The following is a 17,978-nucleotide window of genomic DNA, read 5'->3' as shown; positions in this document are numbered from 1 at the left end:
GAATTTTTCTACATAAATGGGGTAATTCCTTATAAATGTTTTTATTAGGATATGCTTAGCAAAACATGATCCTTTATTTCAAAGTTTGTATGTACATAGTATCAAAAAGAGAGAATTTTTCTCAAGAAAGAATTTGTGTCCAGAATGATTTTAAGGGTGTAAGGATGTTATCTTCCATACTCCATTTTCTTATTTTGTCCCATTGCCAACTTTTTTTCCTAATTACAACCTTCATTTTCACCTATAAAATCACATTATTTCTCCCTCTCTTTCTCTCATCTCTCTCTCTCTCTCTATTGCGGCAATGGAGTATTTTCTCAATGTTCTTTTTGTTCTTCTTGCAACCTTTGTTATAGGTAAATGCTATTATTGGTTATCAATTTTAATTTGTATATATCTTTCTTTACCCTCTCCTTGATACTCAAAGTTTTGATATGCTTTCTGATATGTTTTGGATGACAATTATTTACAACAAAATTATTACATTATCATAAAATAAAGTGATCTCATTTATCCAAATGATCCCAATTTCAAACTCAATTTGAGGCAGTGTTTGTTTATTTCAAAAAATTCTTAAAATTTGGTTCAAATTCAGGCAGATTTTAGTTGTATTCTATTATTTCAATTTCTTACATGGGCGGACCCATGTGGAGACCAGGTCTGGATTTGTCGAAGAAATTAGGTGTTAGAGGTGGTCTGGATTTGCCGAATTGTATGCAAGATGTTAGAAATGTTAACTGTGAAGGCTCATTAGTTGCTTTGGTTGGTTAGTAACCCATCCATGTTAGCGACCTAGCATCAAATCCCATCTTCTCAAATTATTATTTTTATTTTATCCCCCAATCAACTCTCGGTTGTTTACTACATAATTTCATTGTTGACTCAATTTATGGTTTTTACTAATATTTAATGTATTCAATCTTCTCAAATTATTTCTCTGTAAAACGTTAAAATTAGCATCGTTTTTGTAAGAAAATTTAGTACAATTTTATCTTCCTAAAAGTAATTTCATCGAAATGATATGTGCAATTTTTGAGGATTGAATTTAAATAATACCTAGAGTAATCAATATTCACTTTCATGAATACAAACACAAATACAAATATATCATAGCAACAAAAATTGCGTATTGATCATCATTTTAAATATCAAGTAGGTTAGAATTTGATTTTTTTCTAGTAACTTTAGGCTAGCTCTGTCTGTCTAAAAATCCTGGTTTCGCCCCTCATTTCTTACTAGCTAAAATATCAAACTTTGAGTTACTCTATACCCAAGTCACTAAAAAACTTCAAGGAGTAGAGCATTTGAGTTATTCTATACCCGAGTCAATTGAACTTTTCATAGCTAGAGTAGACCTTAAATAAATATGTAAATGGTGGAACCCAACTTAAATTACTATTCTATCATTTAACATCTTATATTGTTTAGGAGTCAATACAGACAAATTTTTGTATCCATACGAGTCAAATTTACATTAATGAGAGACTACCCGAAAAATCAAAGATTTCATATCCAATGGTCTAGATCATCGGTCAACATGTCACTTTCTGAATGCCCAAAATCTTGGCAGTTGAAGACACTTTATAGTAGATTTCAAAAAGGTTATTTTTTCGGTTTGTCTATCGTTCTTGTAAATTTAAAAATTTAAACTAAAAACCACCTAAAGTTTTTCTATTCAAGAGTTAAATTCATCTTTTTCTTTTTTATGATGTAGGCGGGTATGGAGATGTAATACTTCAAACTCTAAACCAATGCAAGGAGAGCATTTGGATAGGAGCCAACCCACCCATAGGTGAATCGATGTGGGAACGCCCACCAGATACCCTAAACCTCTTAAAAGCACCAGATAAATGGACAGGAAACATTTGGGCCCGAACCGGTTGCACAACGGGTGATGACGGTAAGCTAAACTGTGTCACTGGTGATTGTAAAGGCGAAGGTCTAAGTTGTGACGGCGGAGACCCACAATACCCCGTTACAATGTTAAGTTTCGATATAAATGAGAGAGAAGTTAATTATGAAGTTAACTTACTTCATGGGTATAATATTAGGGTTTCGGTTGTTCCGGATGGTGGTAGTGGAGATTGTGCAATGGCTGCTTGTCAAAACGATTTACTAAATGAGTGCCCAAAGGATTTATTATTTATTGGGCCTAACGATCGATTAGTTGCTTGTAAAAGCCCATGTGATGTGTATCAAGATCCAGCTTTTTGTTGCACGGGAAATTATACTGGTAGTAATTGTCAACCTAATCGTTATTCAGATAGTTTTAAGAGAGCTTGCCCACTTGCTAGGACTTATCCTGGTGTTCAAGGTACTGCTCATAGGTGTACTGGTGCAACATATTACAATATTACTTTCTGCCCTATTCTGCCTATTCTGTAGAAACTTTCAGTCAATTATACAAAAATAAATTATTAGTATTACGTTGAGAAGGAATATGATGTTTCTAAATTTGAATTTTATTCTCCTTACTGTTATGTTATTTTGAGTTATCTTTTGTTTATATTGAGAGGAAGTTAGTCGATCTATATTGGTCGACCAAATCAGCCAGTCTGTGAACCAACTCGATCTATCCTTGTCGACGAACTCAATGCAGCTGTCAACCAACTCGATCTATTTTGGTGTACTAACTTACCCCTTTGCCAATAAATCAGGCAGAGTATAGAATAGCTTGCTATCGTGGTAGTTATAGTATCAATTGTGCACGAAGTGAAAACAAACGAGTAGACCATTTGCCAAGTCCATTTAACTCATTAATTAACCTACACCAAGCGAATAACTACTAAGAGCATCTTGATGCACCTGAAAAGGTTGCACACGCAAGCGGAGGTATCAAGTAGTACCCGGTAAAACCGGAGTTGATCCAAGGATAGGAAGGTAGTTTGGATGTCGAAGGGTCTTATCCCCCGGTCTACGAGTCACTCACTATCTTAGACTAAAAAGAAAAGGTGTCAATTTAGGTTTTTGATTGGTTTATGAGAAATAAAGAAAACAAATAAAACTAGCTAAACAATTTAAGTAAAAGATGAGAGAGATTCGAGAGAAGAGTCGGAGGAACAAGAGTCGGGAAGCAACATATAGGTGAGAGAGGTGTCGAAGTCCGGGAATCCATAATGATAAACCTACGACTACGTATGATCCAATCTAATGTGTCGAAGTATAATCGATGTTCGACTCCTAAAGTAGATGTCTCTAAGTACTACGTATATCCGGAGATTATACGTAGTCAAACAAACGTCATAATCGGTTAAACCCGAGTCATCGAAGGTGTTGTCTAGTTGCCTAACTATGTGAAGTGCATGACAAGACACATGAAATTATGACTTAGACTACGATCGATATCGAATACTTCGTTTCGTCTATTAACTATGTGAAGTGCTTGACAACACACATGAAAATACAATCAAAACGATAATCGAAATAAATGAACATCAATTTATAATCAAAACATCAAATCATATTAAACATAATCACGAATTCATCACATTTCATCTCATATAATCGACACACTAAAGTTAGCTACACATGGTGATTGAATAAGAAATGGAAAGAAAATGATGAGAGAATCCCCCTTTTTCGATGTGGTTCGAGGCTAAGATCGTCGGAAAATATGAGTTTTTAGTTGCAGCCGATCTCCCCTTAGCAGATTTCTGGGTTCCCCATAGCGACCACCATCATCTTCTCCATTTAGAACACAACCTCCATTAAAGCTAACCCTAGCTTTCTCTCTCTACAAATTTCTACTCAAAATCAAATCAAACAAAATGGGAAGCAAGGTCTTGATGTGGGAAGTAAAAGCCCTAAAGTTTCCGGCCAAGAAAGTGTCCGGAACATGCACCATGAAAATTCCGGCCAAAGAATGGAGAAATCTGGCCAAAACATGGAATCCGGCCATAAAAACTTAGATCCGGGCCAAAGGCATCCATCCCGTGCCCGTCCCGAGCTAGGAAGCTTCCACCCGAACCGTGCTTAGGCATCTCGTGCAGCTGGAGAGGCATCCCGTGCTGCTGTCTGTGCTCTGTGCATAGGCTGTTGTTTCGGTCGGAGCCTGCTGCTCCATGTCGCGCACGCTGCTGCTTGCAGCTGCTAGACCCGAGCTGCTGCTGCGTGCTAGACCGTGCTGCTCCTTGCACATCCGAACTGCAGGTCCGAGCTGTTGTTGCTGCCTGTCCCGAGTTCTCTACAGCAGCCCGAGCTGCTGCTCGGCCGGCTAAGCTAGGCCGGCCTAGCTTGGCCGGCCCTCCTTACTTCTCTCTTGTTCTCTCCTTCAAACCCTCTTGATGAAGAACCCTAACTCTCAAGAACTCTCTTGCCTCCTCTTTCTCTCTCTTTTGTTGCTTGGTGAAGAAGATGATGAATAGTTGATTCCTTTGACTCCTTTTTCTCACTTGTGTATACACAACCCTAGACTTAGTCAAACTTGACTAAGTCTTAGACCATTTTGACTTGGACTAAAGAGAGGGTGCTCATAAATTTCTCTTTATCTTGTTCTTCTTATTTTCTTTTGTGGGCTTGATTTGGACTTGGGCTTTGCTTCAGAAACAAGGAGGGGTGCCTCCATACTTGATCTCTACAAATCTAATTTCAAGAGACGACTTTTGCTTCCATCTTCTATAATTTCTCCGTCCGAACTCTGATTCGACTTCCGTTTTCACCATCGGACTCGTCATTGACTCCTCTTGTCATTTGATTTGCTTAAAATCTTTTTCTCTCGTTTTGTGCACATCAAATGATAGTGACAATTCGCTCTCTTTATTCCGATTTACATGTTTATCTCTAAATATGATACCTAACAAGAAAAGTAAATAAAATATTATTTATAATACTCAAAAGGGACTAACTCATCGAAGTTAAGTGACCTAAATGTGGCATTTTCACGCCACATCACATCTCCAATGCAAAACTAAATAGTCTTATGTGTCAAGGCTCAATTGAGTTTCTCTTTCCTAGATGTCAATGTTGGGATCCTCAATTCAAAAGACATCTCCAATGCAACACTCTAAAAACCTAAAACTAACTTAAGTGTCATTTCCTAGGTGGTTAGATTTGCTTTTAATGTTGAGTGACCAATTGAGATCCTCAAAAGAAATCTCAAATATTGAGTTTCTTCTTGAGATATCTCAATATTAAATGATGCCACATCATTTTGAGATCCAAATTGAGTGTTGCATTAGAGAGAGTTTTTTAAAAAAAAACTCAAAAAATCCTAGGTGGCACTCTAAGTTTTTCCATTTGAGTGTTGCATTGGAGATGCTCTAAACCCATCAAAAAAAAAAGACTAACTCAAGAACCAAGGTTTAATTCACAAATATAAAGTGACCTCTGTCCCTCCCACAAGAGTGAGATAATTCCCATGCTAAGAGCATCCCAATGGTTAGCACAAAAAAAACACCAAAAAGAATCTTTACCGAATTTTTTGGTGTTTTCAAATTGTTGAACGCAAAGGCAAAACACTAAGAGACTCACCAAGTCATTATTCATCACACTAAAATTAATTTTTACCATTTTTAACACTACTTTTTCATAAAATAAATTTAACTAGTTGAAATTACAAGACTTAAGCTACAAATTAAACTAATACGACATTTTACTAAAACTACAAACCGAAACTAATACGATATTTCACTAAAACTACGACATTTTACTAAACCTACAAATTGAAGCTAATACGACATTAACTTTAAATTACAAATTGAAACTATCTCGTTAATACGAAGGTAAATCATAGTCTCCATAGTCACTTTTGTCAGAAGTGACTCGAATATGGATTGGTATCGAACCCGGTTTACGACCCGCCAACCCGCTTAATTTGGGACCGGTTAGCGAAGCTGATTGTTGAGACAGGGCTGGTATGCGAAGCAGTGCTCCGAGACAGAGCTGGACTCCGAGACAGAGCTGGAATGCGAAGTTAGGCTTATGTCAGTTATTAGTATTAGCGTATCTGTGTATAGTGTCGGTTGTAGAGAGAATCGGTTGTAGAGAGTCGGTGAGGCGGTGGGGTTAGAGTTTATTGGCTATATAAACTAAACCCTAAGGAGATATCAGTAGCACAATCTCACGAATCTCTTGCGTAAACTTGTTTGCTTATCATAGTGGAAATCATCGCGTCATTGTCGCCGTGGAGTAGGTCTCACCAACCGAACCACGTAAATCTTTGTGTTCTATTCTTGATTGTTCTTTACTATTCCTATTGCTTGTCTTGGATTACTCGTATTGATCACATTAACCCCGATTGGCATAACAAACTGGTATCAGAGCTTTGGTTTTAAGGTTTTTGTGATGGCGAAATACGAGATAGAGAAGTTCGATGGAAGTAACGATTTTAATCTTTGAAAGATTAGGATGCGAGCAGTATTACTTCAACAGGGTCTGCTGAAGACGTGGAATGGGAAGGCTACACTCGCTGAATCACTTTCAGAAGCAGAGAAGGAAGATCTCATGGAGAGAGCTCATGGTCAGATTCTACTCTGTTTGAGCAATGAGGTCTTGCGGGAAGTAGCGACAGAAACTACAGCCGATAGGCTATGAAGTAAGCTGGAGACAAGGTATATGACGAAATCTCTAACTAATCGTTTGTATCTAAAGAATAAATTATTTAGTTTACAGATGTTAGAAGGGGAATCATTGAAAGACCATATGGATGAACTCAACCGAGTATTCTTAGATTTGGCAAATATAGATGTCAAATTCGAACAAGAAGATAAGGCAGTGCTTCCTTGCCACCATCATATGAAAGCTTTGTTGATTCTTTTATGTCTGGTAAAACAACTACAACCTTTGAGGATGTTAAAGCAGCATTGAACTCGAAGGAGTTGAGACGGAGGTCAATGGAAGAAAGCAACTCGGGAGATGGTTTGGTTGTGAGGGGAAGGACGAAGCATGTGGTCAATGGGAAGGGTCGTTCACGGTCTAAATCGAAACCTAAGAAGTACAGATGCTTTAATTGTAAGAAAGAGGGGCACTTCAAGAAGAATTGTCCTGAGCTTAGAAAGAAGTCAGGTGAGGCAGCAGTCATTGAAGAAGATGATGGTAGTGTCTTGGCAATCATTGAAGAATGTGATGAAGCTATAGTTCTAGAGATCAATGCCTACTTTGCTGAAGATAGGTGGATTTTGGATACTGGTTGTACATTCCATGTATGTCCTCGTAAGGAATGGTTTTCCACTTACACAGTCATTAATGGCGGTAAGGTGTTAATGGGAAACGACGTTCCTTGTAAGGTGGTTGGAATTGGTATGAGTCAGATCAAGATGCACGATGGTGTTGTGAGGACTATAATAGACATCAGACATGTTCTAGATTTGAACAGAAATCTAATCTCTTTGGAAACTCTGAATGATAATGGTTGCAAATATATTGGTGAAGGCGGTGTTCTTCGAATTTCTAATGGGAGTCTTACAGTTATGAAGGGGTTTAAAAGAATGGTATATATGTTTTTAATTATATTTTTAAGGTAATTTAGTTCAACTTTATGATTTTTTTTAATTTATACAATTTCAAATAGAAATATAAAGACAAAGAGAAGGAAAAAACGACACTTACTTTTAATGGACAAAAATTACATTTGATTAACATTTTAAGAGTGTACATATACATATATATATATATATATATATATATATATATATATATATATATATATATATATATGTATGTGTGCTTCTAAAGGCACCGGGCCAAAAGGCTGTTAGTATCCGGAAATTTTGTTAACTCGGGTCAATGGCCATTGACCCGAGTTTTCTATAAGCATCCGGTTTTAATGAGGGTTACGTTCACCTTCGTCATATTTCTCCCTCTAAAACCACTGAATTTCCGGTCAGTGACTCAGTGGGTCAAACCCTCGTGATCTTTCTTCTCCAATCTATCTTCATTCTAGAGAGAGAAAATCTAGTTCATAAGGTATTTTTCTGATCAATTCTTATATATAATTCTGAAGTGGGTTTTGTCTAAAATTGAAGTGGGTTTGATTATTACTCCTAGTAATAGAATATCAAACCCTGTGATATCTTTCTTCTCTAATCCGTTTTCATTCTAGAGAGAGAAAATCTAGTTCATAAGGTATTTTTCTTATCTATTTCTTATATGTAGTTCTGAAATAGTTTTAGTTATTAAATCATCCTAAGTAATTGTGTTAATTGTTCTATTAGAGGACGAAATTTGTTTCTGCATTTATGATCCGAATTTTGAATCAATTAGAAATTTATGATTTTGAATTATGTTAATTGTTCAGATTAAGTACATGCAGGATAATCAAAAACTTCTTTATGATTCAATACCCGCTAATATACTGATTCGTTGCTAAAAATTCGCCGATTGATCGCTGAATCCATTATCAATTATTCGTTGTCTTCATCAATTTTACAGTCATCCATCAACTCTCTGCAAGCTGATGTTGATGATCCTGTTGGAATACATCCTAATTGGTGTTCTTTAGAAGAATCTATGGTTGAAATTAAAAGAATTAGAGTAATGGGGAAGATGGCGAGAATGATTCTAACAGGATGATTGCATTTGGAGGAAACTGATCATAGACCTAAATGATTGCATTTGGCATCTCTATTTTTTGTGTGGATTGAAATACTCACGGATTGACTAATCCGTGAGTATGTGAAGAGAAACGGATTAGCCAATCCGTGAGCATGTGAAGAGTAACGGATTGGCTAATCCGTGACTTAATGGAAACGGACGGTATGTCCGTCTAGTATGTCTTAGAACATCATTGTTCCCTCTGTAATACTGGTTGGATTTTGTGGAAGATGGATGGACGGGTTAGGGTTAACTTCACTTGAAAGGTGCCTATATAGTTGGACGGTGCTAATAGAGAAAGAAGTGGTTGGGCCTGGTGCAAACAGAGATGGATGCTAACAGCCTTTTGTTCCGGTGCCTTTAGAAGCACCCTATATATTATATATATATATATATATATATTCACATTATTTTCTTGTTTGAGTTTTGAGGTGACTGACCATTTATGACCACGTCTTTTTTATAAAAAAATTTACAATTTTTTTTAATAGTACTTTAGTTACACTTTTATTTAAATAAATAATCGAGCTAGGTAAGGCAATTACGGGGCTTCACAGGTTTTTGAGGAGAGAGAAGGAGCAGAATGACGTAAGCAAGGCGATTCCATTTCCCTCTCTTTTTTCCCAAGAACGAAACCCTAGTTTATTCAACTCAAAAGCTTTCTTAAATCTAGCAGTATTCATCATCGATCTCAACAAAAATTAACACCCAAATCAAAAACACAATTCATAAAAGCTACCCCCACAACTGTAAGTCAAGGAAAAGTAATAATTAATTACTAGTTCAACTCTCCTGGTGCATGAAGAACAAGTGGTGAAGCAAAGAGGACGTAAGAAGTAGAAGAGAGAAGCAGATCGCGAAGATCAGAAGATCAGGGCTTGAAAAGCACGAGATACAAGTTTGTCTTTTTACTCATTAAAGTTAATCCATTTCTTTCTTAACATGTGTGAGAACTAAGTAGGGATTGGACTGTTTTCACCTCCCGAACCCTAATGCATGTAACGATCCACCTTCTTCTTCACCCTTGTGCGATTTCTGTTGGCTGGGTCCTCCAAACCTACAAGTGCTTGATCTTTTAATCCTTTCCCGAGGTGCAACACACTATAAACACTATAAAATGTAAAGGTTATGCAAAAACAACAACCTTATTTAAAGAGTGGATTATTAGAAAAGATTGTGTTACTCGAGAATTTAAGTTTTCCAAGAAATTATATTACACAAAAGTACTCTGCTTTATCTTACTTCACGTAAGAAGAGTGAGATTATAGTGGGCGAGCTTTAGACTTTTTCCCATAGACTTCAATTATAAGTAATATTCGTGGTTGATAGGATTTCTCTTTCGTAACTAAACGGTGGTCTTCTTGTGAAAAAAAACTAAATGTTAAGTTTCATTTCAGAACAATATTAAGAGGAGGTCTTGGACCTTGTGGGGGCATGTGCCTTACTAGCTCCGCCTCTGGTGAAAAGACACGTCCATGACTGTTTTACGGACTCGCTGGACAAAGGTCCACCAGGCACCAGGTATAATGCCCATGACAGAACACTTGTGGGGGCATGTGCCTTACTAGCTCCGCCCCTGGTGAAAAGACACGTCCATGACTGTTTTTCGGACTCGCTGGACAACGGTCCACCAGGCACCAGGTATAATCCCCATGACAGAACAAAAAAATACTCATTATATTGGACCATCATTTTTAATGTAACATATTACATATTTAACTTACTACTTACATTTAAATACCAAATAAGCGTAGGCCCGCGTCGGTCTATGTCAACCTTCCTAGACGGACGAGTTTTGTCCGAGTCGGTTACCAGGCGTCCATGAGCCCTCGCAGGATTTGTTAGCGGATTCAGATCACGGTAAAAATTCCACCCCTAGATGGTAGTGGTGGGTAATGTTGGTGGATTGTGACGAGGGTGAGAAAATGATAAACATAAGAGATAAATCAAAAAATAAATCACTAACTTTTTTTTTTTTTTTTAGGAAAATCACTCTAACTTTGTAAGTCCTCAAATAGATGTCTTCCTACACTACATTAACTAATTTTTGCAAATACGTAATAGTTTCTTTTATTCAAAAAGCATAGCCGTGACTGAGAATTTGAGGGCCCTGGACGAAATTTGATTATGGAAAAAAATTAGAGTAAAATATTGAACTAAATACGAAATGATTTATCAATAGATACATTAGATGAGTTTAAAGGTAGGAAAATAGAAATTAAGAAACAAAAATCACTTGTAAATAAGAGGATTTGTTTAAATTTTCACGGAATGTTTGGATCTTGAAATTATATTAAATAATCAATTTGCAACTTATCAAAACATGATCACAGGTTGATCAAACAAAGAAATGCACCTAAACATCAAAATGGTTAAAATAGATTATAAACCATAATAAGGATTTGATTGAACAACAATCCTATCATCATCAGTCCTCACAAAACTGTAAAAAATAAGGAAAAAAAAAAAAAGATGAAAATAAGGCGGGATTCGAACTTGGATGTATAGTTTGAAAACACATAACTCTACCAACAAAGCTAGCTAACTAATCACGTTAATATATACAATGCAAATTATATATAACTTGAACCTGGTCTTCATAAAAAGTGGGCCTCTCTAAGGAGGGCGCCCTGCCTCCCCCCCCCCCCCCCCCCCCCCAGACACGGCTCTGTCAAAAAGTAACAACTGATGATGCATAAAATGTCCAGACGTTGACTAACGTCTGAAGAGTCAAAGATCAGACCAGAAGTCTCTCGGAACAGCTCGGCTTAAGGCAGCATGACAGCTAAACATTTGATGGTCCACCACACGTTCCCCTAACTGGGAGGTCGTCCAGAAGAAACCATCTCTACATAAAACGCCCTCGGCATGGACAGATCAGCCCTGGGATCTATAATGGAATAAGGGGGGTGTCCACAGGTTCGGCTCATATCTTACGCCCGGAACTGGGGAGGTATCAGCGCTGCGCGACCTAATGACTTAATCCCGAACTTTCCAGAAAGATCTCAGTCGGCTACACATCTTGAAGTGTTTAAACCCGATTGGACTCCACGTATCTAAAGGAGGAAACTTCTCCTTTAGAGTCTATCACTCCGGCAAGATATCAACGAAGTATCCTTGAATTTAGGAACTTTCGCTTATCAAAGATCCGTGATAGACTCGAAGAGAAACCCTAGATGCGCAAAAGAGGTAACTTCTATTACGGTTTGACGGCCACCGCCTCACCACCGCCACTAATCACAGTCGGCCTAACTTCGCCTATAAAAGGCCCCCCACATCGTCCTTCACGGGACACGGTCTCTTCAAGACAGACAGACTCTCTTCCCTAGAAGGATCTCTTCACAGAGTTATCACAGCTCGCCCCCAAAAGGATCAATCAACATTCATTCTTTTACTGCAAAGAACACCCTAACTGTCTTGAGCGTCGGAGGGATTTCCGAACCCTTTGCAGGTTTCCCCCCTTGGGAACAGACGAACATGAGGAAGGAGTAACGAGCTGGAACAGAGGAGCAGAACAGAGAAGCAGAGCCGAACAGGGGAATCTCTCTTCTCATAACAGAATATACCATCATAACGGAGGTTGTCATGCATCAACTCCCTTTTCCATGCTGATTTAACCGGGAGCCAATTTTCGACATCAGCATTGGGCGCTAGAAGAAGGGGCATCTCTCCAGCAAATCATCGCATTCGGTAACCCGAATCCTACTCAATACTTTTTTCAGAACTAACTACTTCCCTGAGCTCTTCAAGCAAACATGTCTTCAGACGAGCACACTCCACGTGGGACACCCCACAGGCTTCGGAGTGCAGATGAGCTCGCGGTTGAACTTAAACAACTCAAAACTGATTACCTCTAAAGGGACGAGGAGGCAAAATGATTGGAGGAATGCCTCCTCAAAGCTGAGACAGCCAGGAAGGTTGCAACACCCAATGAAAGGAAAGAAGTGCTCAGGGCGTTCGCGAGGAGGCTCTTCTCGCCTGGCGACACCTACGCACCTGAGACTCTAACTCTGCAACCAGACAACTAGATGCGTTTGGAAAGTATCTTGAGGGAACAAGGCGGGCAAAACCCAGACGAACCTTATATCCCCAAGAATGTTGGGATAGGCGAGGGGTGCGTGGACGACCCTACCCTCTGCAAGTTGCTCATACACCAGGTAGCGGAACTAACAAGAGAAAAAAAGAAGGACAAACTCTGGGGAAGGACGGTAATTCGGCAGCCACCTCTTTGTCGGGAATTACTGGAGTTCGAAAAACCGGCAAACTTCAAGTGTCCCACGCTGGAACACTATCACGGAGTGAAGGGCCCAGGATTGTTCATCAACAACTATGTTGCGAGGAGGAACTTGTGTACGACCAACCGAAATATATGGTGTGTAGTATTCGCCACCATCTTAAAAGGGCCAGCTCAGGCATGGTACCAAGCGCTAGCCACGGGGTTAATAAAGTCTTTTGACCAGTTCGCCCAAGCTTGCTGCGAAGCTTTCCAAGGAAGCACTAGTATCAAAAGAGGAACCGACGAGCTGTTCAATGTGGTATAAGGAAAGAGCGAAACTCTAGCAAGCTACTAGCAGAGATTTCGCAATCTTATGGTAGAGGTCTCTGACCTGGAATCGAACGTCGCTTTTGTCGCCTTACAGAGAGGTCTCAGACAGGATGACGTAATCAGAGATATCTCGGGGAGAAAGCCAAGTAGCCTCGCAGAACTGATAGAAAGATAACAATAGTTTCTCAAAACAGAGGAGAACTATTTGCGGATGAAGGATGTGGCCAACATTCCTTACGAAAGTGAACGCCCCCGAAAAAGAGAACGGGGGGAAGTCAGGCTACCCAGGGAACGAGAGCGAGGCAGGAGACCCAGGGCTGACTTCACGACCTACACCCCCTAATGAAATGAAGGGAGGAAATCTTGCAGGTATTAATAGCGAAAGGAAAGGCTAAACTGCCCAAACCCAATGACAACCGAGAAGAGTTCAGATCCAAAGATATGACTGCGTGGTGTGTCTTCCATAGAGGCTACGGCCATAAGACCGACGACTGTCGGCACCTCAAGAATCTGATTGAGGAGATGGTAAGAAAAGGAAAGCTGGATAAGTACATCCATAAAGAACAACGACCCTATGAATACCGAAACAAGATGCCAATAAATAGGGCAGGAATCGGATCGGGGTCTGAAATCAACGAGCAGAGCCCTACTTTTAGAAAGGCAAACAAAGGCCCGGAGGAGTCCACCCGAGTAGTGGGGAATATCAATACCATAGCAGGAGGACCTACCCTCGGAGGAGCAACCAAAGGAGACCAGCGCAGGTACGCCAACGAAGCAAAGAACCAGCCGGTCTTTCTAATCAAGCCTGCCTTGGAAACTCCACCTATTGTTTTTACAGACGACGATTTGGTCGGGGTAATAACTCCACACACGGACCCACTGGTAATAACGGTCGTAGTTGCCAATTGGAGGATAGGACGCATTCTGGTCGATACCGGAAGCTCCACAGAGGTCATGAGTCGAACGTGCTTCCAAAAACTCGGGGTAAGTGAACGTCATCTCAAATCTTATAAGTCTTGCTTGACAGGATTCGGAGACAATCAAGTCGAAACAGATGGAATAGCGACCCTGCCAGTTTTGATCGGCGAAGGAGAATCAGCAAAAGCGATAATGCTAAACTTCGCAATCGTCAACAAGATGTACGCCTATAACATGATATTGGGCAGAAAATTCCTAAGGGAGTCAGGAGCAATAGTTTCCATGAACCGCCTCATGATGAAATTCCCAATTCCGGGAACGAATCTCATCGGGACGGTCAGGGGAGACCAGAAAATAGCTCGGGAATGCTATCTCGTTTCTGCCCAGGGCTGCGAGCAAGAAGAGATTAATCCAGTCACCGTTGGAGGAGACAAAGTGTTTTACGATGACCCTACGGCAAATATGCAGAGCTGAAAAACTAAGGTCATCACTACTCCTACTATCTTTCCTTTTTGAATAAAGCCATTATAAAACTAAAATATTTTTAGCATAAAACACTATAAAAGGAGGAGTCCTAGCTAAAACTCATCTCGCTCTGAATCGAGTAGGTAGCCCTGATAGCGAAAGCCACGACCAGGGGACCTAAAGGCGCCCTTGGTAGGTGAAAGTAGCGACCAAGGCCCCTAATTAAAAACAGCCCTGCTAGCGAAAGCCACGACCAGGGACAGGATAGCCTTTGTAGCTACGGCAACGACTGAGGGCCCTAAGGAGCAATCCTAGTTAAACTGAACTTTGCTCGAGTAAAACTGACCCCTCACCAAGGTCCCAAGGAGAAGTCCTAGTTACACTGATCGGCTCAAGCCAGCAAAGGAGGTAGCTACGGATGCGACCCGAGGCCTCACAAGGAGAAGTCCTAGCTAAACTTAACCTTTTATTCAAGTGAAACGTGGTCCCTGAGGATCCCCAAGGAGAAGTCCTAGTTAAAACTACCACCCCGATGAAGGTGACCGGGGGTATAAGGAGAAGTCCTTGCGAAACTATTCATGCTTAAAATGAGGAAGACAGCCCTGGTAGCTAAGGCGACGACCAGGGACACAGGAGGAGTCCCGGCAAAAACTAGTTGTGCTCGAGCCGACGAAACCAGCTCTGGTAGCGAAAGCCACGACCAGGGGACTAAAGAGAAGTCCTAGTTAAACTAGTCGAGCTCAAGCCGGCGAAACCAGCTCTGGTAGCGAAAGCCACGACCAGAGGACTAAGGAAAAGTCCTAGTTGAACTAGCCGAGCTCAAGCCGACGAAACCAGCTCTGGTAACGAAAGCCACGACCAGAGCTCTAAGGAGAAGTCTTAGCGAAACTAGTCGAGCTCTAAGGAGAAGTCTTAGCGAAACCAGCTCTGGTAGCGAAAGCCACGACCAGAGGACTAAGGAGAAGTCCTAGCGAAACTAGTCGAGCTCAAGCCGACGAAACCTGCTCTAGTAGCGAAAGCCACGACCAGAGGTCAAAGGAGAAGTCCAAATGAAACTAGCCGAGCTCAAGCTAACGATATCAGCTCTGATAGCGAGAGCCATGATCAGAGGTCTAAGGAAGATTCCTAGTGAAACTAATCGAGCTCGAGCTGGCGGTATCCGCTCTGATAGCGAAAGCCGTGGTCAGAGGTCTAAGGAGGAGTCCTGGTGAAACTAGTTATGCAAAGATAGCTCTGGTATAGACGACCAGAGGCAGAGCTAAAAACTCTAACACTATTCAAAACTTTTTACGCAGGGCTAACTCGGGTTATGTTTTGCAGAGGAAAATAGTAAAGCTTAGGGCATGCTAGACTAGGTCTAAAATTGTTTCTCTTGCAGGTGCGATCATTCGGAGCATGCGTAGTAAGCCTAAAAAAATTGCATTAGTAAGTATATGGCTAATTACATTAACTTAGGTTGAATCCTTTGATGATGAATACTTACCGATTGATAGATAATAGTTTAGAGATTTATTTATTTAAAACAAAACGATTACATCATTGTGGTTATTTGGTTTTAACGAAAACATCTCCCGGAATTAGGATAGTTCATTATCCGAAATTCTGAGTTATAAAAAAAGAGAATTAATCATTTTAAGTATTTGTTCCAAAAAGTGATTTTATGTGGTGGATTCCTAAACCCTAGACTTCTCTCCCCATTTGAGTTCATTTTCATTTCCGTAATTTTATTTTAATACTTTTTTTTTTATTTTAAAACCAAAACCAAATCATTTTATTCTAAAATCTTATTACTTCCTAGTTTAAGAACGAATTTGACTAGTCTCTGAGGAACGAACCAGTCTTACCAGAAAGTTGCAACTTGACACCCGTGCACTTGCGGGTGTAGACCTATTTAGTTAACTTTTTAGGCCCATCAAGTTTTTTGCGCCGCTGGCGGGGACTAAGTTTTTGATTTGTTCTAATCTCGGAAAGTTTTATTTTTGGTAACTTTTGACTTTTTGAACACTTTGACTTGTTTTTCTATTTTTGGTGTGTAGAGCACTAAGGAGCTAAAGAGGAGGTGCAACAAAGAGGAGGACCTCAAAAGAAGAAATTTACATTTTTTAACTTTTTTGTATTTATTTTGGTGAGAAAGAGAGACTTTAGACTTTCTGAATTTTATTTTTGGATTAAAGTTTTGACCATAAATTAGAGGGCTTTTAAATTGTAACCGAAAATCAAACGAAGCCTCGGGTTCGGACTCTTAAGGGAAGAGTGGCCCGGGTCGTCTACAAAGGTCGTCGCCCGTCTTGAACGGGAGGTAACTTTTCTGATCTCCCACGAATCCCCTGTAAGTGGGTCCTTGTATGCGTTTTGTGTGCCTAATTGATTTGACGAACTGCTTAGTTTAATCGTCTTTAGTAAAGGCACAAACCCCATTACAAGATAGGAGTCGGATTTCATCACCGATCTCTTGCCCATTTAGGAAACAACGTTGCGAATCCCAAACCTCACTTAAATTAAAATTTGGTTTAGACATTAGCCTCTAAGTTATCGAGCTCATAAGATCTTTGAAACAATTCAAGGACTTAATTTTTATTTGGGCATTCCTCAAAGGAAAAAGTCACTCAATTCTTTAAAAGGTCACCTCGAGAAGAGGAAACGTTACCGAAGGTAGGACGGCTATCACAACGTTCATCGTTGGTCGTCTCCAAGAATTGTTTGACCGTATTACTTTGACGGAGTAACCCTCATAACAATTATAGTTCAGGCTTTGTTACAATATAGGAGCTGTCTAGACTTTTAAGTGAAATTGACCAACCTGTCAGTCGTCTAGATTTTGTTTAGGTTGCTTGGTTTGGTCAGCTTGGTTGGGTCAGCTTGATTGTGGTTGTTTTCCTTCTAGGATCTTTGTAGTGCTTCCTTGGTTTTCGTGTTTAAAAAAAAATTAGACCAAAAGAAAGGAGTCAAGTTTAGTTACATAAGTGTCAGTTCTCATCTTGTAATCGTGCCTTACTATCATGGCACATTTTTCTAATGGTTGGACATACCCTGTTGATGATGATGACCTTGATCTAAAGGGACCCGTCATCAACCGACCTGATATAACCTTAAGAGAATACCAACAGTTGCGTAAAAGCTGACTTAACCAACCTGGTATGACTCTAAGAGATTATCAACGACTTAACGAGAGGAATAGGCAAGTTGAGCCTAACCGACCTGGTATGACCTTCGGGGAATACCAACAAATGTGTAGAAACGAGCCTAACCGACCTGGTACCACATTTGGAGATTATCGACAAATGTGTAGAGATGGTCCGATTAGTGAGTGGAATAGACCATATGAGCCTGATCGATTTCATATGACATTAAGAGATTATCAACAAATGTGTAGAGATGGTCCGATCAATGATGGACATGGTCCGACATCAAATATATATGAGAGACCTTATAGACCACACTATTCTGAGACCAATGACTTTAGAGGCAGGTATGATCCTAATATGTACAGTGGGAGTTATGATTAAGAGTCTTCATTTAA

General features: G+C 39.9%; 1 protein-coding gene across 1 annotated transcript; it reads left to right on the top strand.

Annotated features, from left to right (window-relative positions):
* Positions 1–265: 265 nt before the first annotated feature.
* On the top strand, positions 266–2,469 carry LOC147568084 (pathogenesis-related thaumatin-like protein 3.5). Its single transcript, XM_086670474.1, has 2 exons — positions 266–356; positions 1,715–2,469. Exons 1-2 carry the CDS (start codon positions 305–307, stop codon positions 2,383–2,385), a joined length of 723 nt encoding a protein of 240 aa, XP_086526600.1. The 5' UTR covers positions 266–304; the 3' UTR covers positions 2,386–2,469.
* The last annotated feature ends 15,509 nt before the right edge of the window (positions 2,470–17,978 follow it).

This window comes from Eschscholzia californica, unplaced genomic scaffold, assembly GCF_041429995.1.
Source record: "Eschscholzia californica isolate CP2 unplaced genomic scaffold, dmEscCali1.0.p SCAF_1, whole genome shotgun sequence".
In the NCBI taxonomy this organism is placed as follows: Eukaryota; Viridiplantae; Streptophyta; class Magnoliopsida; order Ranunculales; family Papaveraceae; genus Eschscholzia; species Eschscholzia californica.
This window is presented reverse-complemented; position numbering and strand designations above follow the sequence as displayed.

What these genes read in the sequence shown, in the direction of transcription:
- LOC147568084 (XM_086670474.1), top strand. Translation starts at nt 305, where the DNA reads ATGGAGTATTTTCTCAATGTTCTTTTTGTTCTTCTTGCAACCTTTGTT. An exon ending in TCTTGCAACCTTTGTTATAG is followed by an intron (nt 357 to 1,714) that starts GTAAATGCTATT and finishes TTTATGATGTAG; the next exon opens with GCGGGTATGGAGATGTAATA.